At 39.2% G+C, this 24,427-nt stretch overlaps 1 protein-coding gene across 2 annotated transcripts in view; it reads left to right on the top strand.

The window, feature by feature from the left end:
- P2RX5 (purinergic receptor P2X 5) overlaps positions 1-24,427 on the top strand; it is a 593,368-nt gene that overhangs the window by 516,352 nt on the left and 52,589 nt on the right. For both annotated transcript variants that reach the window (XM_044054334.1, XM_044054333.1), the window contains exon 10: positions 15,109-15,174. In XM_044054334.1, coding sequence (XP_043910269.1) covers positions 15,109-15,174 — 66 coding nt within the window. The remainder of the gene's footprint in view (positions 1-15,108; positions 15,175-24,427) is intronic.

Below are 24,427 nucleotides of genomic sequence, written 5' to 3'. Positions count from 1 at the left end.
GTGGAATGGGGAACAGAAACAGTTATTCCCCTCCTCAATGGTGGCCTAGCAACAGACCCAGCGAATTACAGACACATAAGCCGGACCAGCCTCATCTTTAAGGCCATGGAACATATCATTATGGACATAGGTACCAGACAGTATCAGTTTTCCCCCCCTTTTTTTATTTGAAATTTTTACGATAAAGGGGAAAAAAAAGCCTGTTTGCCCCATTTTTCCTAACTATTCAGATAGAGCTGAACAAAAGCTACATTATCTTGGCGTCCACGTCAGCTTAGATATTATTTGGACAGAACAAAAAAATTTAGAAAATCTGATCAACTTTTGTTTCCTATGGATAATAAAAAGGCCTTCCCTGTTTCTAAAGTGACTTTGTCCAGATGGCTTTCTTCGGTCATCACTGAAATTTATAATGATCAGGGGAAAACAACTGTGCTCAAAACCTAAAGCACATTCAACTAGGAGTTTAGCTACTTCTACAGCTTTTCAAGCTAGACTGCCTTTGGACACTATTTGTGCAGCGGCCACTTGGGCCCTCCTCACACTTTTGTTTCCCATTACAAATTGGACTTGGCCTCCAGGGACAGAGCCAGTTTTGGCTCTACAGTCCTCAAGAGTTTTTTCCATTGAGCCACCCAGGATAGAGGTGCTAGGGACGCGGTCCCATCAAGCAGAATGAAGGCGAGATTGACAACTTAACATTAAAGTTATGTACCTACCATAGCGTTCCATGTTAGTTGTCTTCTCTCGCCTTCTTTCTTGCGACCTCCCTCCTTCCCCTGGCCTGGACAGACCTTGTATAAGAAACTATTATGCTAAAGACCATTCAGACCTGGTCCTTTTTCCATCTGTAAGTTTCTTCTTCCTTTGGGAAGTATTTTATGCTTGGTGTTATTGCCCTTTGTCAACAAACGAGATCTGGGTACTTACTGCCTTGCATCATGGGATATGGGGCTGCCTCGAGCTGGTAAAAGGAGTTCTCGAGCTAAAGCAAGTGCCGAGTCGGAGCCGAGGATCGGCTCCGAACCCATCAAGCAAGAAAGAAGGCGAGAGAAGACAACTAACATGGAACGTTATGGTAGGTACATAACTTCTTATTTTTTTTTAATTTTTTTTATTATACGGTCCGTAAGTTTGGACACAATCTTTCTGCTTTCTGTTGCCTAAGTCATTGTGCCAAAGGTTTTTGTGCTTTAGAGTTGTTATCAAAAAAACAGTTACAGTCTTTCTAAACTTATGCATATTAACCAGGTACTCCTTTATTTTCTCTTTAGCACTGGCAATTTTTCCTTGTTCTGTGAGAATCCCATTATTTTGTAATAATGTAACACTTGTCAGCCCCGCTAAATAATTCTTTTATTGCTAGCCTCTTTTTAAACTCCATTTTCATTTTATCCCACTCACTACCTGTAAATTGTGGAGTACTTTCTATATTCCCTAATAACTCCTGGATAATTTCAATTGCTCATTCCTTAAATGTCTCTTTTTACCAGAAAGTGTCATTGTTTCATCTTTACTTTATTACCCTGCATTTTTATCGGGTCTATATTATATCCTCGAACGCTTAAAAAAGCGAACGCTGATTGATCGAACTTATTTTTGCAAAACTGCAAAATATCGAAGCAGCAGAAACTCAATTTTTTTCCTAGGGAAAGAATTCGGTTGTCCGTTTCTGTTGCTTCGGTATTTTCAGTGTTATGGTGGAAAGTTACCGGTCGGATTCAGGTAAGTGTACGATTGTGTGGATGTGAGTGTTAGGGTTATTTAGGTGAGTTAGGGTTAGGGCTCAGGTTAGGTGTGTGTGCAATTGAGTGGACATGAGGGTTAGGGAGGATTTAAGTGAATTAGGGTTAGGGAGCGAGTGAGGTGAGTGTGCGATAGTGACGGACCTTAGGGTTAGGATTTGGGTTAAGGTAAGTGGGTAGTTAGTGGTGTGTGCATAGTTTAGTGTAGGGTTAGGTATCAGATTTTAGGTGTATGTGTGTGGATTTCTGTTTGTTTGGTGTGCTTGTGTTGTGTGTATGTGTTTTGGATCAGCGATTTTTTTCCCTGGGAAAAAAATCACTGATCTGACAGTTTGAGATTGTAAGCTTTCACTTAAATTAGGTCGATCAATCAGCGTTCGCTTTTTTAAGCGTTCGATGATATACTATAGACCCATTTTTATCTTAGTAATTATTGTCACTTGATCTGAAATAGTTATTGGATGTTTGACAGTTTTCATTGTTCCCATGAAATTTAATTTATGTTTAGTTTAGCCCAGTTATTGTGCCTTGGTGAATATTATGTAAATTATTTCCAAGTTAATACTCCTGAATTCACGTCTTTCATATAAAATATTTTCATAAATTTCTTCAGAAATCTACCCCCTTTTGATATATTTCCCTTCTAGGTCCTCCTAACACATTGTCATTGTTGTAAATCAAATCGCCAGTCTTCAGCTATAAGCAGTATTCCCTGCTGAAAGCTGATTATTTCTCAAAAATATTTTTAAGCTCCAAGAAATAGCAGTATTAGGTGGAATATAAATAAATGCCATCATAATCCTCATCCCTAACCAGTAGCCCCTTATTTCTACAAATATGCTATTATTATCTTGTTTTCCTCTTCTGTCACTACTGGACTCCTGTAGCAGTTAATGTAAGTACCCCTGCTTTCCTTTGTCCCTGATATTTTGCAGAATGTCCATCCTGAAATCCTTTCTTTATCAAATTCACATGCTTAGTTCTTTCCAAATGTGTGTCCTGTAGCATTGTTAATTGTACTCTGCATGTCTTAATATAATTTTAAGTATTCTTTCCTTTTTGTTTATACCTAGTAGACTTTTCACATTCCAGGATAATATGGAAAGTGTTGCCATTATGGTAAGAAGTTATTATTCTCACCTGTCATATATGGCAGCTTTTTTTAATGTCTGTTTCCAGTTTTTGTGATACATGCACCCATTAATGTTTGGAAGGTTAATCCTGTGTGCATTTATTTCTTATCATCAACACAGGAACCTTGGTCACATTTTACAATACTTTTTGTTTTAATAAAAAAAGTCAAACAGTAAAACAAACACACCTCAGAATCTGTTAACTTAATACAAACACACATAACTATTTATATATTAAAATAATGTAAGTTTAACCCTCCATAATAGGAACATTTGTGTCCAATAGTCCATCTCTAAAACAGGCCCTAATTAACCTGAAAGTGAGATTATCTATGGTAAGGCACATGTTATTGCCTGCATCTCTACTTTCACTGACTGGTGTCTTCTTTTTTATCGTTAGCTTCCCTGTGTGAAAACTGCATGCTTAGTTTCAGAAATCATTAACTTTTAGCCTTGTAGAAACAAGTGTTTTATCTCTTATTTCCCTATTACCAGCTTGCCTCCATGGAAAAGCAAGACAAAAAAAGAAAAAAATGTAGTCCTCTGTTGCAGTCTAAAAGAAAAGCTAAAACATGTATTACTAAAGGAAAGCCTTTCATTTATATTCAGTGTTCTCATGTTTACTCGTTTCCACTTAAAATGTGTTATTAGATTAAGCCAGGGGTCTTAATCCAGACATTCACCTATGCAAGTAAGAGAAAACATATCAGCTGTACATATATTAAGATATGTATATTTTTACACCCCAACCCCCTCCAGCCACAATTCTGAGCTGAGATACCAGATGACTAGAGGCTTCTGAGCTTCCCAAAAATCATAAGTTGCCTGTTTTTTGCTTATTTGAACTATTTACAGGACTTTTTATTGCCTGCTGCTCACTTTAATACTATAGTTATATATTGTGTACTCATATTTTATCACTGTTTTCACTGTTTACAAAGCTCTTTTTGCTATTTTCACTGATTGTTAAGTATTTGCTGGTACTTTTCACTGCTGCAAAGCAAACTGTTCTGCTTGTTATGGTTTTCCCACCAAGCAGTGTTAAAATAACTGATTTGTTAGCTGTTTAAAACATTCTTTAAAGTCTCCTTCCTTATCTGCTGTTTTAAACATTTTTTTAGCATTTAACTGCTATTTGTCTGCTGTGCTAAACATTCTCTAATGTTTCCCACCAAATCTAAGGCAGTTAGTAGATGTAGCATAGTCCAGGTACAGGTTTGCTGCATCTGGGTCTGTTTATAGTGGCTGTTTGTTCTGAGCACATTTTCCAGGCCATTGGATTGGAAGGGGCCTTTCTGTACTCTAGTGAGAGGACTGTGCTGATTGGAACCTGTCTGATGGAGGGTGGTGGGTGGTCTAAGGCTTGGAGTAAGCATCCTCATTGGTCCTTTTGAACCTTTTTAAAGTTTTTGTTTTATGTTTTAGCTTATGGTATTTAAACCCTGTGTTTGAGCAGGTTTTTGCCTGTTTGTACCAAGCTGAACTGAGGTGGGCTAGCCTACCAGCCACAACTCTGAGCTGAGATACCATACAACTAGAGGCTTCTGAGCTTCCCAAAAAACATACGTTGAGTGTTTTTTTTTTGCTTATTTATACTATTTACTGAAATGTTTATTGCCTGCTGCCTACTTTAATACTGTATTTATACACTGTGTACCAAACTACACTGTTGTACTGCAATTTGCCTTACTGTGCATGTTAAATTGCATTTTATTGCTGTTTTCACTGTTCATAAAGCTCTTTTTGCTATTTTCACTGTTTAAGTATTTGCTGGTACTTTTCACTGTTGTTGCAAAGCAGAGTGTTCTGCTTGTTCAGGTTTTCCCACCAAGCAGTGTTAAAATAACTGATCTGTTAGCTGTTTAAAACATTCTTTAGAGTCTCCTTGCTGATTTTGTGCTGTTTTAAAAGTTTGTTTAGTGTCTCACTGCTATTTTCCTGCCATGATAAACATTCTCTAGCATTTCCCACCAAAACTAGGGTAGCTAGTAGCTGTAGTATACTCCAGATACAGGTTTGCTGCACTTGGGTCTGTTTGTTCTGAGCACATTTTCTAGGCCATCTTAGATTGGAAGGGGGCATTTCTGCACTCTAGTGAGAGGAGTGTGCTGATCAGAACCCGTCTGGTGAATGGTGGCTTGGAGTAAACATAATCAGTGGTCCTTCTGAACCTTTTTAAAGTTTTATTTTCAAATTTTTTAGCTTCTGGTATTTAACCCTGTATTTGAGCAGGTTTCTGCTTGTTTGCATGTCATGCAGCACCACATACTGCTGCACAACTGTGCACCATAGCCAGACAGATAAATTCAACTCCTTTAGATACAGCTGTAACACACTAGTGTAGCCCTCATCCTTAGTACTTTCTCAGTCTAAGAAATACTCCTAGTGAGCTGTAACCTATTAAACCACCAGCAAAAAGGAAACAGGCAGAAATAGCCATCCGCTAAGCTCCTCCGTGATTGATCCTGAAAATCTCTCCTTAGTGATACCAGTCTTCAACCTAACATTATGGACAATTGGACTACCCTTGTTTCTCCTGCCAGCCTTGTTGACTTGGGTCTCTTGAGGCAGTGTAGCAATTGCCTCATGTACACCGACAACCCACTACTAATACCTTACTGCAGTACAGAGTGTGAGAGCTGTATCTACACCAGAAATCTTGAATCCATGCTCTCTCACACTCAAAACAGTAAGATGGAAGAAGTTGTCAACCCACCCATCACTACACATATACATAGTACCACTACTCATACACATAGCATGCATCAAATAAAAAAATCAACATAAGCAGAGGCTCTCTCAAAAAACTAACCGAAACACCAGAGACCTCCAAAACAAGGCTACTACAACTAACACAGTTCCCACAACACCCATGACACATAGTAACACCAGTGTCTCACTTACCAAGCCCATAAAGCATAACACTCAAAAAACAAATGTTATTGTCATTGGAGACTCAATAGTGAAACACAAGGATGTCCCACTCACCAGGTTGGACAAGGAGAAAGTCTTTGTTAGCTGCCTGTCCAGTTCCAGGATTCATCAGATCATGCATGCACTCAGGCCGTTCAGCAACAAGTACCATTATGATTCTGCCATAGTTCAAGTTGGAGTGAACGACCTGAGATGTACCTTACTAGACTATATGAAGAGAGATATAATTGAGCTGTATGAGTATGTGTCCCAGACAGGTGTGTCCCTAGCCTTGAGCAGCATACTACCCTCACCTAGAATGATGCCACAGTATAAACAAAAAATGATTGATTTCAATAACTGGCTTAGTTTTTGGTGTCATTCAAAGGGGATCCAGTTAGTGTCAGCCTAGGAAGCAATGGTTGACAAACCACACTGCTTTGCCAGAGATGGTTTGCACCTGGCACCTCTAGGTTTTCAGCTGCTGGCAAAGGCTTTTGCCTCCCCATAGTGTTTTTTTTAAGCAAGGTCTGGAAAATGAACTTACCAACATGAAATTTGACAGTCATAACAAAATAAGGGTCATGCTGCTAAACACTAGGAGCTTAAACCAAAAAACTGCACACCCTGGAACCACTTCTGTCACTGGAAGATATAGATGTCTGTGTACTTACAGAAACCTGGTTCAAGTCTTCAGAGAGTACCCCGGCCTTGCAAGGCTACAATGCCTTCCACGCCTTCAGACCACAAAATGAACATGTGAGAACCAAAGGAGGTGGAGTTGTCTATCTATGTTAGAGATAAATTTACCTTCCATTTAACTAGATTGGACAATTCCCTGGAGTTACTCAAAGTTCAGGTTATGGTGGGTAAGACCCCCATTCAAGTCATAGCCAGTTATAGATCCCCCTCCATGGGTCATGAAACACACAAAGCCTACTTGACCAAACTGGAGACAATCCAAATACTACCACTCTGGTTATGGGGGATTTCAGTTATCCCACCATCAACTGTAAACCTACACTAGCCCAAACTCATTAGCGCAAAAGTTTCTTGACATTGTTAACTCAAAAGCCCTGGAATAAATTGTTCATACCCCAACAACAGGAACAAACACACTAGATCTGGTCCTCACTAACATGTCAAACAGATGTACTGCCGCAACTGTTGGACCCTTATTAGTTAAATCTGATCACAAATCAGTCATCTTCCAGCTGGCACTAACGCCAGAACTCACAAAGGGTGAAATATGACTAAAAACTTCACCAAAACAAACTATACCCTTCTAGGTAAAGGTATAAATGTATTCCAAGCCTCACCCCCAGCTGGAAGTGGTAACTACACTGAAGTTTACACTAAAGCCCTGTACAGTCACTTGCTAAGTGTATAGACTCAGCTACACCAGAAAGAATTAAAGCCAGAGCCCCAAGTAAAAACAAGCTACCATGGTGGACATCCAGCATCAACAAACTTTGCAATAAATGTTGCTGTCCAAGATGACAAAGGCAAGGCTCCTAACAATGGAAAAGCACCCCCCTCAGCCTCAACAGGCAAATAAGACAACTTGTCAAATTCTCCAAGGGCTTCTTTGAGAAAAACTTAGCAAGCACAGCCAAAGATAACCATAAGTTTTTTTACAGCTACGTACATAGCCTAAAAAGTAGGACCCAAGCATATACAGAACTAGTGACCAATGGTATCACACACACACACTGACCCCACAGAGATGACAAACCTGCTAGTGGATAGGTTTGGCGAAAATTTCACTCCTTTATCCCCTCCAGACTTATCACAAACCTTCCCCCAAACTCCACCCCCCATATATTTGAAGAATAGGTCATCAAACCCTTGTCCAGGGCAAAAAACACAGCCTCTGTGGTACCAGACAGTATCCCAGGCTGTCTTCTAAACAGGCTAAAACATGAAGTAGCATCACCATTAAGTACCCTTTTCAATCATTGCCTAAACACAGGCTTTGTTCCTGTGGAATGGAGAACAACAACAGTTATCCCCCTCCACAATGGTGGCCTAGCAACAGACCCAGCGAATTACAGACACATAAGCCGGACCAGCCTCATCTTTAAGGCCATGGAACATATCATTATGGACATAGGTGATCTCCAAATCCTGGATCCTACCCAATTTGGCTTCATCAAGGGCAGATCCTGCCTGTTAAAGCTGGTTTATTTCTTTGAAAATGTGACCAGGGCCATTGACGAGGGCAGATCTGTGCACACAGCATAGCTTGACTTGGCAAAGGCTTTCAACACAATCCCACTGAAATACTTAGCAAACTGAATGTAATCCCTTTTGTTGTAAGATGGGTTGCCAACTGGCTCACAAGCTGGACACACACTGTCAAAGCGGGTGACTCCACATCAACAAACAGACCTGTTACCACCGGGGTGCCACTGGGGTCAGTGCTGGGCCCCCTACTTTTGGTAAATACATCTTAGAAGTTCAGGTTGAAACTAAGGGGTTGTGGCTGACCAAGTTTGCAGATGACTGCAAACTGGGTGCATTTATTGACCCCGAAATTTATTTATTTATTTATTTAACATTTGTTTGCCGGGAAAGTCCGACTTGGAATGAAGCCAATTTTCAGAGGAGGCCTGGGGAGAGATGCTCCAGATGCATGTCTTTGAACTGTGGGAGGAAACAGGAGCACCCGGAGGAAACCCACATGAACACAGGGAGGACATGAAAACTCCACATAGAAGGCACCCCAGCCAAGAATCAAACTGGAGAACCTCTTGCTGTGAAGTGACAATGGTACCGCTGCACCACTGCACCATCTAAATGATGTCATTGTACTCCAGGAGGGTCTTACACAAACCAACGACTGGTATCTTAGTCACGGTCTTAAACTAAATGCAATGAAATGCAACTTCATTCCCTTCAGCATAAACAATGTCCCTTCAAACTATCAAATCAACAACAATATCATAAGTGCCCATGAAGTGGTAAAGGACCTGAGATCACAAGTTGATTGTGACCTTAACTTCAACCACCATGTGTCTACTGTAGTAGGGAAGGCTTTCTGCATAGTACACTTGATTACTAAAGGCATCACCTCAACAGCAAAAGAGGTTGTAACCCCTTTATACTTGGTACTAATCAAGCCCATAACTGAGTATAATGCCCCTTTCGGCATGTATCATACAAAGTACCTGCAGCAATTGGAGAGACCTAACAAAGAAGATCAAAGGGCTCCAGCACATGCCTTCCCAAGACCAGCTAAAGTCCCTGTCACTGTACTCTGTATCATATAGACTTCTCAGAGGAGGCTTATGCCTTGCCTACAGAGCAATCTCAGACCCAAACCTAATGAACTTGCTGCATATCCATAAATCAGACAGGACTAGGGCTACCCGTTCCCCAGGGACCTAAATATGGCCTGCGACTTAAATAGGACATACTCGAGGGACAGATGTGTCTTTGGAATAGGCTAAAAATTCATGTGAAACAGATCACCTCAATGACACTGTTCAAGAGGAACCTGAACAAGTGGATGAGGCACAGTAAATTCCTACTGGGGATAGTGCCCGCAACCCTCCTGGATATGGGCTGTCATTACTATTGCAGTTTTGGGTATTGACTAGCATTTCTATGGTATTACATTGCGATGAAATGGCTAGGCTTGAAATGACCTCTGGATCGATAGCCTAGTAATTTTCTATGATCCTATGATCTTATGAACAATACAAGATTACAGGCTGTTAACTTCAAACATGCTTTTGTCTAGCTTTTCTTCACTTTTTGCATTGTAATGCTTACATTTCTTAACACCAAAAAGACAAAAAAAAAGAGAAGAGGAAGAAGAAAAATGGAATGTGTTTAATACCTTTATCACATACAAGAACAACTAAAAGTACGTTGCTGTAAAATATGCAATTTATATTGTGAAAAGTTTTAGAAATACTTTTAAGAAAAGAAATGGTTTTACTTATAGTTACCTTTTCTTTCTTCCGCCCCTCCCCTTAAAGTCCTTCCAAACATTTATGACACAAAGTGAGGCAAATGCTTTTCAGTTCCACACAAGTTTAACAAAGACAACAAAAAACTCTTTTCACTTATTCTTATATAGCCATATTTCATTAATGTGACTGATGCTTTACAGTCTCACATTTATTCACTAATTTCCATGTTGCTGGTCTTCATCATATCTGTCTCCATCTCCAGACTCTAGATTCCAGTTCAATTCTACAGTATTCACAGTTCTTCTGGTCAATGCCTGTGATTTTCTCTGTCTCTGAAGCATTTTCCTTTTGATCACTAGCAAAGTCTTCCTGTGCTTTATTATCAGAAGAATGAGAAGTAGAGAACCCTTCTGCCTGATGTTTTTTTTTTTTTGAGCAAACGTTTGCATTTCCTCCTTAACCTGTTTTGTATCTAAAAATAACATTGATCCTCCAGGAAAAAATATTCCGAAGAAAGCTGGATACAACAGCTTGAATCTCACACATGCCTCTCGACATTCCCTGATTACTAGCATACATTTGTTTCTGTTCTGCCTGGTGTACAGTAAATAATAATTTTTTACAAACACTCTACTGTCTCCAACTTTTAATACTTTGCCCTTTTGCCAAAGTGTTGTCAGGATCAACTCTTTCTGCTGGTAGGTTTGCATCTTTACTAATAAATATCTTAGCTGCTTTCTTATGACCAGATTTTTAGCCTACACACAGTGTGCCCTTTCTGATAACAGTTCCTGCTGTGGAATACCAGTCCAGTTGCTTATTTGTGCCTTCATAAAATTAATGCAGTCTGTTCTTTCTAATTTCTTTGCTACAGCAGAAAATCTCAAGTTTTCCCTATGTGCTTTGTCCTCCAGTACTGTCATTTTTGAAACATCTCTTCTTGAGCAGTCTCATACTCAACCAGCCTTTACTTCTTTTGACCTCTGATTTTTTTCAGTTTTATCAGCTCATCTGAATATCTGTTTAAAGCTTCTTCCATTTTTTTGCATCCTTTTGTTAGCTGAATTCATATACCCCTTCAGTGTTTCATTTATTTTAATCAGCTCTGAGCACATTTGACTTACTTTTTCCTCTAAGATACTGGAAACCTTATCTTGCACCAAAGCTGGAGCTTGAACTGTTACTTGATGAACAGCTTCAGGATTTCTCCCAGTGAGTGCTTTCTGTGCACCTTTTCTGGTTGATTTTCTTTCAGGCTCTCTTAGTTTATTCTTTGCAGGAATCCAGGCATCCAGGCAGTGTACTTACTAGCCAGTAATTGAATTTTACTCAGGCTGACAATATCACTGGATGTTGTTTCTCAGTTTTTGTTTTCACACTGGGAGAGCTGAAGTTAAGCTGTTTATCAGTGTGCAACCATTGTGGAAGTCCAACTCGCCCAACATCTTGAACATATCTGCTGTGACCTCATCTGAGCCTGCTGCTTTCCCTGACCTCATTTTCCTTAGTGCAATTCTTACTTCTTCTCGGGTGGGCTCCTCTTTGTCTTTCACTACAGGCTGTGTCTGTGGCAGTACAGCTTCTGTGTGGCTTTGTTCATTCAGAAACTGCTGGTGAGCAGATTGTTGCTGATATGCCAAAAAATGGATAGATGTTATCCAATCAATTTTATTAACAAGATCAAGTATAAAATGATTAGGAATAGACCCCTTAGTTACAGACCTGTTCTGAGAGAAAGTTTAGGAACATGTAGTAACAGCAACACAGATGATGCCCAAGGTGATGTTGTGGTGAACCCTGAGGATAAAGACATTAAATGATTCCCCAGGGCTTTGATTCATGCCTTTAGTAATGCTACTAAAAAATTAAGATTTTAGAAAGGAATTGATTTAATGTTATTAAGCCCCAGGGTGTTGACTCCATTTTGGGGGATTGCCCTAAAATGGTCTTTAGAATGAGGATATCTTTGAAAAAAAATCTTTGAAAAGGGTAGTGGCAATAAAAGAAAGGAAAATTTAGTGGTAAAAGGTATGTCTAAATTGGGGGCATGTGACCAATGTAGAAACATATTTGAAGGGGTCAATTTTACCATAGGTAATTTTTCTAAGTGTGTCCACCCCAAATGTAAATTTAATTGCAGTACCTGAGGGGTGGTTTATTTAGTGCAGTTTAGTGCTTGTCTATCGTTTTGCATTGGTAAAACTGAAAAGGCATTTAGGACAAGAATTTAAAAAGAGGTGTATGCTGTTAGGAAGGGGGATTTTAATTTGGAAAAGGTTGCATAGTTTGATAGAGGGGGCAACTGGTCTGCATTCTTTGAGAAAAGGGAATTATACTGGCAGGTGCTGTTAGACACTACTAACCTGATGTGCATTAATGATAGAATATCTGTTAGTAGTTTATTACTTACAAAAAGAATGAAGATTTAAAATTCAACTTTATGGATGGTGCAATACTTTATGGATTGGAATGTTGTGATTCATCATAAAATGTATTAAATTGGTTTTATTGTATGATTGTAGAACAAAGAGATTAATTAGGAGGTTCTGTGTAATGAATTCATTTTTTATATTAGACTATATTTTTAAATGCTAATTTAATGGGTCTATATTACTTCATCAAAGTAGCATTTAAAAAAACACCCCCAATGTGGGGAACTGCACTGCCCACACCCCCCAGTTATATATACCAATTCCGAGATCGCACTGCAGTGGGGAAAAGTGCACATTTCTAATGATGTCCAACTAGCTCCTTTATCTATGAAAACTGTTCACTGATGTGAACATTCCATGAACAGATGTTCAATGTAAAGGGGTCTATGATTAGGTATTCATGGAAATAAAACCTCAGTGAAGTAATATAGACCCAATTTAATTTATTAATATTTGTTGCTTAGAATTTAGGACTAGTATGATGAAATTTGTTGACCTACAACAGTTACATTTATTGCAACAATGCTATTTGTTAATAAAGTGTTTTACTGTTGGACCAGTGGATGGCATTGTATTATAGTTTATTTAAAGAGTTGATGGCGAGGACATTTTATCTGATGAAGTTCGCAGAGCTTGTGGTGAAAGAAAGTGCTTATAAAACATTAAAAACATGTAGAGTCTTTCACTGGAGTCTGCAAGTGTTTCTTGTGGTTTAAAGCGTTTTTGTAGACAGATTTTAGTTTTTTGGTGAACTATTGAAGCCCTAAGCTTAACCTGTGTAACTCCACCTCCAGATCTAAGAAAAATGCACATCTCATCCAAAGCAGGTGAACCCCCATTCCTCTAATATGTGTCTAGTCACTTTACCTTAGTGCAAGAATGGGCTGTGCAAAAGGCCCCATACCCCCAACAATTTGTCCACTGTATTACTAATCCCGTTGTGTATTCTGTGCATTGCTGAATGGTCTTGGCTTCCTTCTATGTCAGTCTATCTACTACGTCTGACCAATGGCCAACATTCCTTGATAAATTAAATTTCTTATGTAACCATTCCTAACATACCTCTTATCAGCATTTGGCACTGATATCCATACCTGTTATTGGCATTTGGCTCTTATGTAATTTCTCCCGAATGCAGCAAAATAACTTCTGAACCTCTCTCTGGCTTCTGTCTGCTGCAGCACCTGCCTAAGTTGAAGGCAACTCATACCAGGCATCCCAACTTATTTGATAATATGCAGTCGCTGTTTTCTGATCACTATTCCAGCTTCTTCTTCATGTTGCAACCCGCATTGCAATCTTTTTGCATAGTAATGTCTGATTATCTTTAGCACCATTGGCTTGGCATTCTTTGAGCTATAACACAAGGGAAAATAGTTTATGTAAACTGTTAAAATATGCCTTGTAGGCATTTGGCTTCCACCTGATCAGTTGTTTAATCACCTCCTGGGATGCCACCATCCTATGAACATATGATGTAGCCCATATCTGGAAAGAATATAGGGTATACCTGGCCCCATCTAATTCATACAGCTCCACCACCTTTTGAAGTTTATCTCTGACTTGATATTGTATAACTAGTTTCATGCCACACTACTCCTGATACTTGTGCAGTACCATTGTAATGTCCTAGTGTCACTCTGCCAAGTAATACCATACCCACAGACCCTTTTCTGTCTTGATCAGTTTTGATCCTTGCAGTATAAACACAACCCCCTTCATCTGACATATATGCATTTCCCCATGGCAGTACTATTGGTTGTCCTTTTGTTTTTCATTTCTGTTAGACTGTACTAGCGCAATGTGGACCAATGTATGGTCAATTGGAAATTCACCCATGGTCTGGCGCCTATGTCTGTGATGGACAGAGGCAGTCAGTAAATCACCCCTATATATAAATCAAATTTGGGGGTCACATTTAGGTTGCACAGCTAGGATTATAAATGCCCTAGTGGCCATCAGCCTGGTATACAGATATGAACCTTTGAACCCAAAGTCATTGAAACTATTAGACATTACTGTCTGTGAAATTTCATGTTCTTTTCTTCTGGTATTTGTCATAGTCTTTTGCATTATAAAGCCAGGGTCTGGGTAAGATAAATGTGTGGGTGAGGCATGGTTACATCAAAGATACAATTTCAAGCTGTGGAGCAAATACAAATTAGAGTGTGATCCTGACCAACTCAACCTAAGCGTAAGCTACTAGTTACAAATGTCAAATTTCCTACACTTTGGCAAGAAGCTGTAACTTGGAGATGAAGTTTTTGAGATTAAAGAAGTGATTAACGTAGCTACTCTTTCAAGTTTAACATTCAAATGTTCCTTAAGGTGCTTTATTAGAGAAAGCTATTAATAAGAATCAAAAGAAGCAAAGTAATTAAACAAGTCAGACTGATGCCATTGTAAGCCATTTGAGAGAGGATCACAGCAAATGATGCTGTAATCTCAGGGCAGAGGTAATGCATATAGTACATACTATCTAGTACAGATAGTTACATATTGACATTGGGAAGGTGGAAGCCTTGACTAAATCACAGAATGTGTCAGCCCCTATCAGGTCATTATGGGGTATAGAAAATTAAAAAAATAATAATAATAACCATTTTATGATGCAGGGACATTAGTAATATAGAGAAGTTCAATGGTGAAAAACATTTTTATTTATATTTTGAATGTGGTTGCCCTTTAAAAGGTAGAAAAAAATGCAAAACAACTAAAATTCATTGACCTTTTTTTAGTTAAGCAACAGAATGGTGAATGTATTGACTGTGAAACTGGCTTTATGACTTTTCAGTTCATGTTACTCTGGGACTGTTATATAAACAGTATAAAAGTTTGGGACTTGAAACATTTTAGGTATGTTTTATAGTCTGTGTTTCTTGACTGCCTGCATCTCATGTGCTAAGAATTTTTGACTTCTACCACTTTCCAAAAATTTTTCTAAATATTTGTTTATTTCTTTCAGGCAGGAAAATTTAACATCATTCCAACACTTATTGCTATTGGTTCAGGCCTGGCTTTAATGGGTGCAGTGAGTATAATCACATATTTATAATTTTAGTTATAGCTGTCACATTGTTATTTTTATATATTTTTTTGACTCTCAGATATACATACATATATATATATATATATATATATATATATATATCAAGAAAGAGGGAAGAATTAAATGGTTAAGACATACAAAAGTTGTCACAGAAAATGCTGGCTGTGCTAAGACTGATTACTGCACAGCTCCATATTGCAGATGTACAGAGAATTATTTAGGGATTTTGGATGAGGAAGGTTGTTATTGTTATATTAGGAGAGGATGTCTTGGTTTTGTGTTTATATGACTTCAAATGTGACTTTGGGGGGTTGAGGGAAATTGCTGTTGTTTGTCATAATCAGTGCTTGTTGTTTATATTCATAACACTTGTCTGTCTCCTGCAGTGTTCCTTCACCTACTTGCAGATACCAAAATAAGTCTCTTGCTCGCCTTGGCTGTCTCACATAGTGGCCTTTGTGCTCTGAAAATATTACAGTTTAAAAGTACAACTCAGGCCCTTTCAGTTTGTTTTGCTGATTTATGGGGGATGCTCAAACTTTTTTTTTCCTTCACCTTTTTGTGACTTAGTTATAAGGATTTGTAGGTTACTTTCTCAAAAGAATTGAGTAAACAGGTGTATTACATCTGATCACTTTTGAGAAATATTTAAGCTATCAGTTTTACTGAATCAAATTCACTCAGCCTTTCATTATTGTTACTGTGGTCGTTAAAGTATATAGAGGTAGAACTTACCAATACTCTTGCTAAAGGTTGAGTTCCTTGAGGGATTCATATACTTTGTGCCTGTGTCTGGAGAAGGAACACATAGTAAAACATTGTAGCAACTGTGCACCATTCTGTCTAAATGTGTTTTGTGCTTATAGATTCGTCTATGTAGTTTTAAGCTCTCCTCTTTCTACTTCTTCCTCTCCTACATAATGTCTATCTTTTTTTTTAATTATAAAAATTATTATAAAAAGAAAAACGCCTCTTCAGTACATTTCTGTCAAATATAGGTAAGAACTGGGTAGGTAAGAATAACACTACTTCACCAGGAGTAGTAAAAAGAAAAGAAAAGCTTGAAAGAGGTTTCAGCCTGGTGAAGAAGTTACTTGTATATATCCTTTTTAATCTATTTTTTTCTGTAGAAAGGTATATCTGTGGTAACCCAAGCTGAGGCTTAGGAAAATGCTGCTGTTACAGGTTATGGGAAACATCTTCAGGAACTGGTTACAGTCCCGCATTTGCTACTGAGTCTAATTTCCATTCCTTCGTACCACTGCTGGATATGTAGCCTTTGACTTCAGCTCACTGTGGCCCCCATATGGTATGGAAACAAGGAGCAGATGTGTATTTGATCAAGAATGTTTTCATGTACTAAAACAAGAAAATAATGCTGCAGTTCCCTTTTAATATTTCTTTTTTGAAACTTCCTGCCTGTCTACTAATAGCTATACTTGGAGAGGGGTCCCTGGGGTCTATATTAGATTGTCGAAGGGACTGGTCATCACTTGGCCAACACCAAAAAAAAATTTTGCAGACCCTACAATGTGTGGGGCTGTGCCCCCTGCACACTCCCTAACGAAATATACCAACCCCGAGATTGCACTACAGTGGAGGAAAGTGCAAATCCCAGATGACAGCCAAGTGATTTTTTTCCCCTGGGGAAAAATTTGCTTATAGGGCTGTTTGGGTTTTGGTATTTCGATTATTATGTGACGATGAAAGGGCATTTGATGAACAGCCCCTTTGACAATCTAATATTGACCCGGGTCCCTGTACTAACATCTCTTTCATCCAGAGTGCAACTCCTTCACTGCCAAGTGCTTTCACATTTGGACAATATTGATTTGCCCTCAGCAGTCTGATGGCAGTGGTGGATCAATGTTTAGTATTCTTGAATCACCATATGCTGCTGTCTCATTTGGAAATGCTATGCAGCTCTTGAGTGACTATTAAAACAGGAGTATAATTTCTACTCCTTGTCCTAGATAGAAGTCTGACACTTTACTTAAAATGTCAGTTATTCCTTCCACTGCTGAGTCTTTTGGAGCTTTACATAGCATATTTATCTATAAAGCTTTAATCTTTGCCAACTGACCCTAGCCATAAGAATTCTTGAACGCCACCAAAGAATTTAATTTCCTAGGTCATGTCCTTGTTATATAATTGTTAGTATAGTGCTGCTTTATACTGGTAGTTTTGCTCAGCAAACTTAACACAATAATAGTAGTAGAACACAGCAGTATGTAGTGCAATCTTTGGTTGTAAACATTAAAAATAAACTTACATAGCAAATAGCTGTGCCACTCCATACTCTGTTTTTTTGCTTCAATGGTCAGAGATAATCCCACTTCACTCCCCTACCCTGTCCTATCCTCCATTCTCCCACCCCATCATCATTTCCTTTATTCTCAGTAACTCCTCCCTCAAACTCCAAACCCCTCCCCTTTCCTCATTATATCATTTCATGTAACTTACCTCACTTCCTGTATGTTATCTATATTTCACAAACTCTCATATATGCACACCAAAGTCTTCATTTTCCATCTCAAAAGCTTTTCACAAAAATTAACTAACTCTCAGCTATATTACGAATCTGCTTTGCTAGATTAATGTTTCATCATTAATACCAGTACTGATGCAGACTGGCTAACCTAAGCAATATCTCCTTCCTACCATCAAGCTGTTATATTTAGATTTCTTCACCCCTTCTTAATCACTGTATAGATCCATGGCTGGCACCCCTTAGTTTTCTTCTCTCCACCAGCACTAACTAAACTTGCATTTCTCTACAAAATCGAACACCAACACCATATCTCCCCCCTCCCCCTTGACCCACGGTGGTGGTGCTGCGGTAGCGTTGTCGCCTCACAGTAAGTCGCTGTCTGGTTCGATTCTCAGCTAGAGCGTCTTCTGCGTGGAGACGTGTGAATGGGCGTACCTTCGTTGAAGGTTGTGCATCAGGGCTGGTAATTCGGCACGTAAAAATCAACTACCAATCATTAGCGGACCGGAGTTCCGCTGTGGCGACCCTTAACCGGGAAAAGCCAAAAAACACAACAACACCATATCTCCCCCTTTTGTATTCTATTATCATTCTAACAATCATGCTACTACTTCTTATTCTGTGCTCTGGAGACATAAACACAATCCTGGATAATCTCATATCTGAAATCAACATGCTTCTCCTACAGCAGCCGGCACTTGGGTATTCTCTGTATCCCATATTAATATGTGTAGTATTAGTAATAAATGGGCATAATTTGAATAGTAGGTGGCTGAACTGATGTCTGCTTACTGTAGTCTCTATTTCTGACACACCACTTAAAGAAAACAACATACCTACTGTAGTCTCTATTTATGAGATATCGCTTAAAGAAAACAGCTGGATCTTCCTCAAAATTTCTAATGAATGCAATTACTTTACTGTCTGCAGGCCTGGTTGTAGGTCAGGTGGTGGTGCACTGACTTTGGTTAACAAAAGAGCCAATCTAACTTTATTACTTATTGCTAAAAGCAATGTTAGAAGAGATGACTGCCACAATTGATTATTGCAAACATTAAGGGTACTGAAACGAGAACATCTGCTGGCTACTATTTATATTTCACGTCCGCTAGTCAATTGTTAGTTCAAAATACCATCAACACCATACTGGATTTAACTAAGGGTCAAAAGCTTGTAATTGTTGATAAAAAAATTAATAAACTGGTCCACTAAAAGGCCAGCTAAACAGATAAAAGTATTTTAAAAATATGAAACAAATCATAAACAAAGGAACTAGATCAAACGTACTTACAACTGTGGGTACTGTGCTTGATGAAGTAATTACCAATATTCCTGACAGGCCAACTACTGTTACAGTCTTTCCACCATTAGTGTATGATTGATGTCCATTGATAACTACATAGTACATGAAAACTATTAAAAAACTACCTGCAATCATTACATTGTTCTATTTCTGATTCATTAAAAGCTATCCTAAACTTCTACATATAGATCGAACTCATACATCTGTGACCATTTTACCATTGCATTAGTCGCTTTTTATAATTTGCTCACTTCACAAATGTAAAGCAGGCTTTGTATTTAAATGTATACTAATAGTGTAATTTTATCCTCTCACTTTACAGATTTATGCACTTTTGTATTCTTTGCATCACACAGTCTTTGTATTTTATTCACTGTCATTTCATGTTTCGTTTATTCTGTACAAGTCGACATATTATTGACCCTGGGCTGAGACTAAAATGGATCAGAATTGATCAGTGTTCTACCATGGTTAACAAATTCAGTAAATACATAAATAAATAAATATTGTCTTTTCCACTAAGCTCTATAAAACATCTCCAGGTAAATGAAACTATGGGTCGCACCAGGCCTTAGGGGACAAATTAAAACTAGAGACAAGGTACGGGCTGATTGGAAGACAAAACTTGATGATACCATACCATTATTAGAATTCTTAAAACTCAAAAAACAAAACAAGAAAAACGCTAATAAGGCTAAAGTTTCATATTTATGAAACTTACAAACAACTCTGCTAGTAAAACCCAAAGTTTTGCAGTCCATTAAACATATCAGTCAGTACACAGAGCCATAACAAGGTTGGGGCAAAGTAGGTGTATTGGTGCAGGAGTGCAGTCCTGGCATGAAGACATGATTGCTGATACTGCAGTTACGGATCTCATGAAGCACTAGGAAAGAGGCAAGGGTTTGCAAAGAGCTGCTGCTTTGTTTTTTTTTCAACTCTGAGTTGAGGGGGGTGCTCAGTTATCAGACCAGAGTGCTAGATAAAATAGTTACAGCTCTGTACCGTCAGTGCTATTACAGTTTTCCCAAAAGTAACTACAAGTGGCACAGCAAAAATTATTTCCAATGTTAATAATTTAAAAGGTACCATTGCTTTCCCCAATAAAGCTTTCACGTTACATTTTACAGCTCTATTGTTGGTACCCCTCAGTTTTCTTCTCTACATCACCAGTAACTAGTCTCATATTTCTCTATAGAATCAAATACCAATACCATATGTTCCCAATGCATGCAGCACCTGCATGAAGGCATGATTGCTGGTATTGTGGTTACATCTGTGGTGAATCACTTAGCAAGAGGCAAGTGTTAGCAAAGAACAGCTGCTTTTTTTATTCAACTCTGAGTTGAGGGGTGCCCAGTTTGTACTTTCTGTACTATTAAAGTTTGCCCAAAAGCACCAACAGGTGGCACAGCAACAATTATTTCCAACATAAAATAATTTAAAAGGTACCATTGCCTTCCCCGATAAAGCATCAACATTACATTTTATCACCATCAGCTCTCCTCCTGCTACACCTTTTCATCAGCTTTTGTAATTCCCATCATTTTTATTTATTTATTTATTTATTTGTTTATTTATTTCCAGTTTGGTTACCGGGGAAGTCCACTGGGTCAACATGACCTGTTTTCAGTGGAGGCCCGGGTGGAAAATCTCCCTTTAAAGCAATCAATAAGTCAAGCATGCAGTCTCTTCTAGAAAAATTTGACTTCAGATATGAATGACCTTCTGTTTAATTTACATAACATCAGTTGTATCTTTTTGTAGATTATGATGTTGTTACAGACTCAATGAAGACCACTATAGAACTGAAAACCTGTCTACAACATGATTTTGGCTGAGTGCTAGCAAACTGACAATAAATACTTAAAATTCCAATATAATTATGTTGGGTCCTCAATAAAGAATATCTTATACTTCCGCAATAGAAATTGTGAACCCATGTGGTACACCCATTCCTCTCATTACAACCCAAAAGTTTCTGGGGAGCTGTTAGCTCAAAACTTACCCTTTAATAAACATAGAGAAACATAGGTAGATTAAACTCTTTATCAGCTAAAAGCTTTATATCTAATTTTTATTATTAGCCACAGAAGCTAATAAATTGATTGCCATTAATGTATTGCTATCAAGGCTTGAACATGCATTCAGAGTTATTTCACCAAAGTCACATAGAAATATCAACTTTCTACAGAGAACAGAAAATAAAACAATAAGATTTATTCACTTGTTACACCACAGAGATTACCACTGCTTAACCATCCATAATGTTAGGTGGCTGTCTGTTGAAGCCAGGGCAGCTTTTGCTAAATAGCATGATGTACAGACCATTTAATGATGGTAGCACCCCCTACGCAAAAACTGCCCATTCATTATTAGTAGAAGTTACACACTGAGGAGTAATGATACCCTGCAAGTTGTTAGACCCCATTATACCACTAACATCATTGAGAGAGCCTTCTTTAAAATGGTTCCTTCAAATTGGAATGGCTTGCCTCAAAAGTTACTTAAGGCAAAAGGCCTACATTCATTCAAAACGTCTTTGAAGCACGTTACTAAGATTACACAGCATAAGTGTTTTAATGAACTTGGTTAATTTAGGTTATCACTTTTCAGCTATATTTCTGCTTACCTAGTGAATATACAATTCGTGCAAGGTCTATGTCTGTGGCAGAATGTATTCCCTGTAAATATTGTAAATAAATAAATGTCAGGTATACAGGCCTTAGGCATAGGCCAACTTAGCAGCTACCTAAGGTGCCGCTCTAGCAGGGGCACTTTTCCAGTAATCTGGATGGTGTAGGTAGACCAGGATGGGGTCACTGGGTGGTGGACGGTGGGCACTGTGGAGACCTTTTGCCTAGGGCATCAGTTGACCAAAAACTGGCCCTTCAGCTATTCTATAAAAGTATTCACCGCAATTCATTGTAAAGAAATTAGACCTTCTCAACTCACTGTAAGTTATACAACAAACTACCTGCATCATGATGCTATTTATCCTAATTACTATACTGTGCCTACTCGTGTCTTTGCTAGCAGCTATGAGGTTTGCTTGTAAACCTGTTTTCTCTTAGCCCTATTTTAAATGTGTGTTTTATTTTCCATTGTTTGTTGCATGTGGGACTGGTTTATAGCTGAAATGTTATTTAGGCAATTGTATTTACCCAAGTTAAAATAAATAAATAAAGAAGCATAATTATTTTGTGCTCCATTTCATAAGACTGAAGCCTAAATAGCTGAAGACCGTAAAACTCAAACCCACATCCTGGAAGCCATAATTCATAGAAACTCAAGATTCTGTGATGCTGGCTGTATACTTGAAAGCAAATTTTAAAAAATACAGAATTAACCTGCATATCCATAAAACAAACAGCACCAGTATTACCCATTCTAAAGACTTAAACCTTGCCTGTGATATAAATAGGACCTGCTGGAGAGACAGATATGTATCCCAGAGACTACCCCGTCTATGGAACAGGCTCTCCATCCATGTGAGGTAGAGTTCCTCCCTAACCCAATTCAAGTGCAACTTGGACAATTGGATGGGGAACAGGAACTTCATCCCTGGTTTGGCATCTATGTCTCTAATGGACACAGGCAACTTGCAAATGGTTCATCTTCCAGGGCCCTGCTTCCACTTGTCAAGGGTATCAGAACTTGTCAGTGATTTGGGATGCATGGCTAGGCTTAAAAAGGCCCTTGTGGTTGTTAGCCTAGTAAACACCTATGAACCTATGAACACAAAAAATTAAAATAAATAAACATTGTTATTCCATTGCAATGGATATTTCGGGTTCAGGCACCTAGGTGGTGTGACACCCCACTGTGAGACAGCTGGATGTGGACACATGGCAGTATGGCAGTTTAGCTGCAGTGACACATGCCTGCAGACAATTCCCTGTGGGAATAGAGGAACCCCCCGCACCCTAACCACAGGTGGGAGACACAAACCCCCTACGTGATACACTCTACACCCCCCCTAGAAATCACCATATGCAACTGTCAGTGGAACATGTGCCTGGCATAGGATGCCAAGTGGGCATCAAAGTGGTAGTGTGAAACCTGTGTGCTGTGGGCAAAGCCTTTATTAACACAATATGTAAAGTGATGTGTGCAGTGCTTGGTGTATACTAAACCCTGATATAATCATAACTTATAGAAATGTGCCACAGCATGGAGAAAATCCTGCACATCACTGTAGTCACACTTATGTTGCAAGATGTGCTTTAGACGATGCTTCGTTACAACAATAGCCTTCCTGCATGGTGTCACAGGCATGCCCGTCAAAAGAGACTCTCGTCGGGTATCTGTCAGGTTCTGTTCCTGTTGCAGAACAGGCAGAAGGTCGGATAGCTGCACAGTAGGGCATCCCAGTAACACCTTCATCCGATGATGCCATGCCTCTACCTGGTTATTAGTCCATGGGAAATTCATGTCAGAGACATCACACACATTCCAAAACCTCAAAGTGTAGGATGATGGTAGTCGTTGCTGTGCAGAGCAGCAGGATGCATACTTGCGTGGTCCGCCTCACACATAATGATGATCCAGAAATACGCCAATAGGCTGTGCACAGTCAGGGAACGTAGCCACAATGTCCAGAAATGCAGGGACAACATCTTCCACTGGTAAGAATGCCAATGCAATTAGCTTGTATATGGCAATTGAGAAAGCAGTGTCCGTACCATAGAGGGCCACAAGGTGGTGATGCTGGATCTGGCGCCAAATGATCTGTGCGAAGTGGAAAAGGCACCCCTTCAGAATTCTCTTAGGGAATGCCTTATGGCTGGCACGGATTGCTGCCTTCTCAAAATCAGTCATAATATACTGTGGAGCCAGGGTGCACCCCTGTTCTGCAGCCATACCCTTTAGTATCTCCCACATACTGTTGTATGCAACTCTGACCTCCTTGTCATGTGACTGTACACCACGGGGACAATCCTTGTTGAGGTGCGGGTGCCAATACAGCCATGTAATGTATACAGCTGGCGACATATAGCAGCCCGTGTAGGGAAGGTGCCATCCCCAAGAATGATGTCAGATCTGCACAGATCAGTTAAATTCTGTGACATTGTAAGTAGAACCAAGGAATCAGTCCCATCCATATCAGACCTTCTACGGAGGATAAAGCTGCCACTACGGAGTGGATACTGGCTGACATCAATATCCACAAGTGTTACTGGAGGTGTGGTCATGGATGCCCATGCCCTCTGCCTTACACTGGTTATGCTACGACGCAGGGTGGCATGGCAAGGCATCTCTTGTAGTACATTTTCATCTGCTGAGCCTAGGACACTCTGCATTACCAAGCTTGGCAAGTCATTGCCGGTTACTGCCATCTGCCGCAGTTCTGCTCACAGTGTAGCCACCTGGGCTATTGTTGCATCTGGTCCATGCTGGTGTGGCAGTGATTTCAGCAGTTCCTCCCCCTCATCCTGATG

This window comes from Protopterus annectens, chromosome 13.part0, assembly GCF_019279795.1.
Source record: "Protopterus annectens isolate FY-2018-M chromosome 13.part0, PAN1.0, whole genome shotgun sequence".
NCBI lineage: Eukaryota > Metazoa > Chordata > Ceratodontiformes > Protopteridae > Protopterus > Protopterus annectens.
This window is presented reverse-complemented; position numbering and strand designations above follow the sequence as displayed.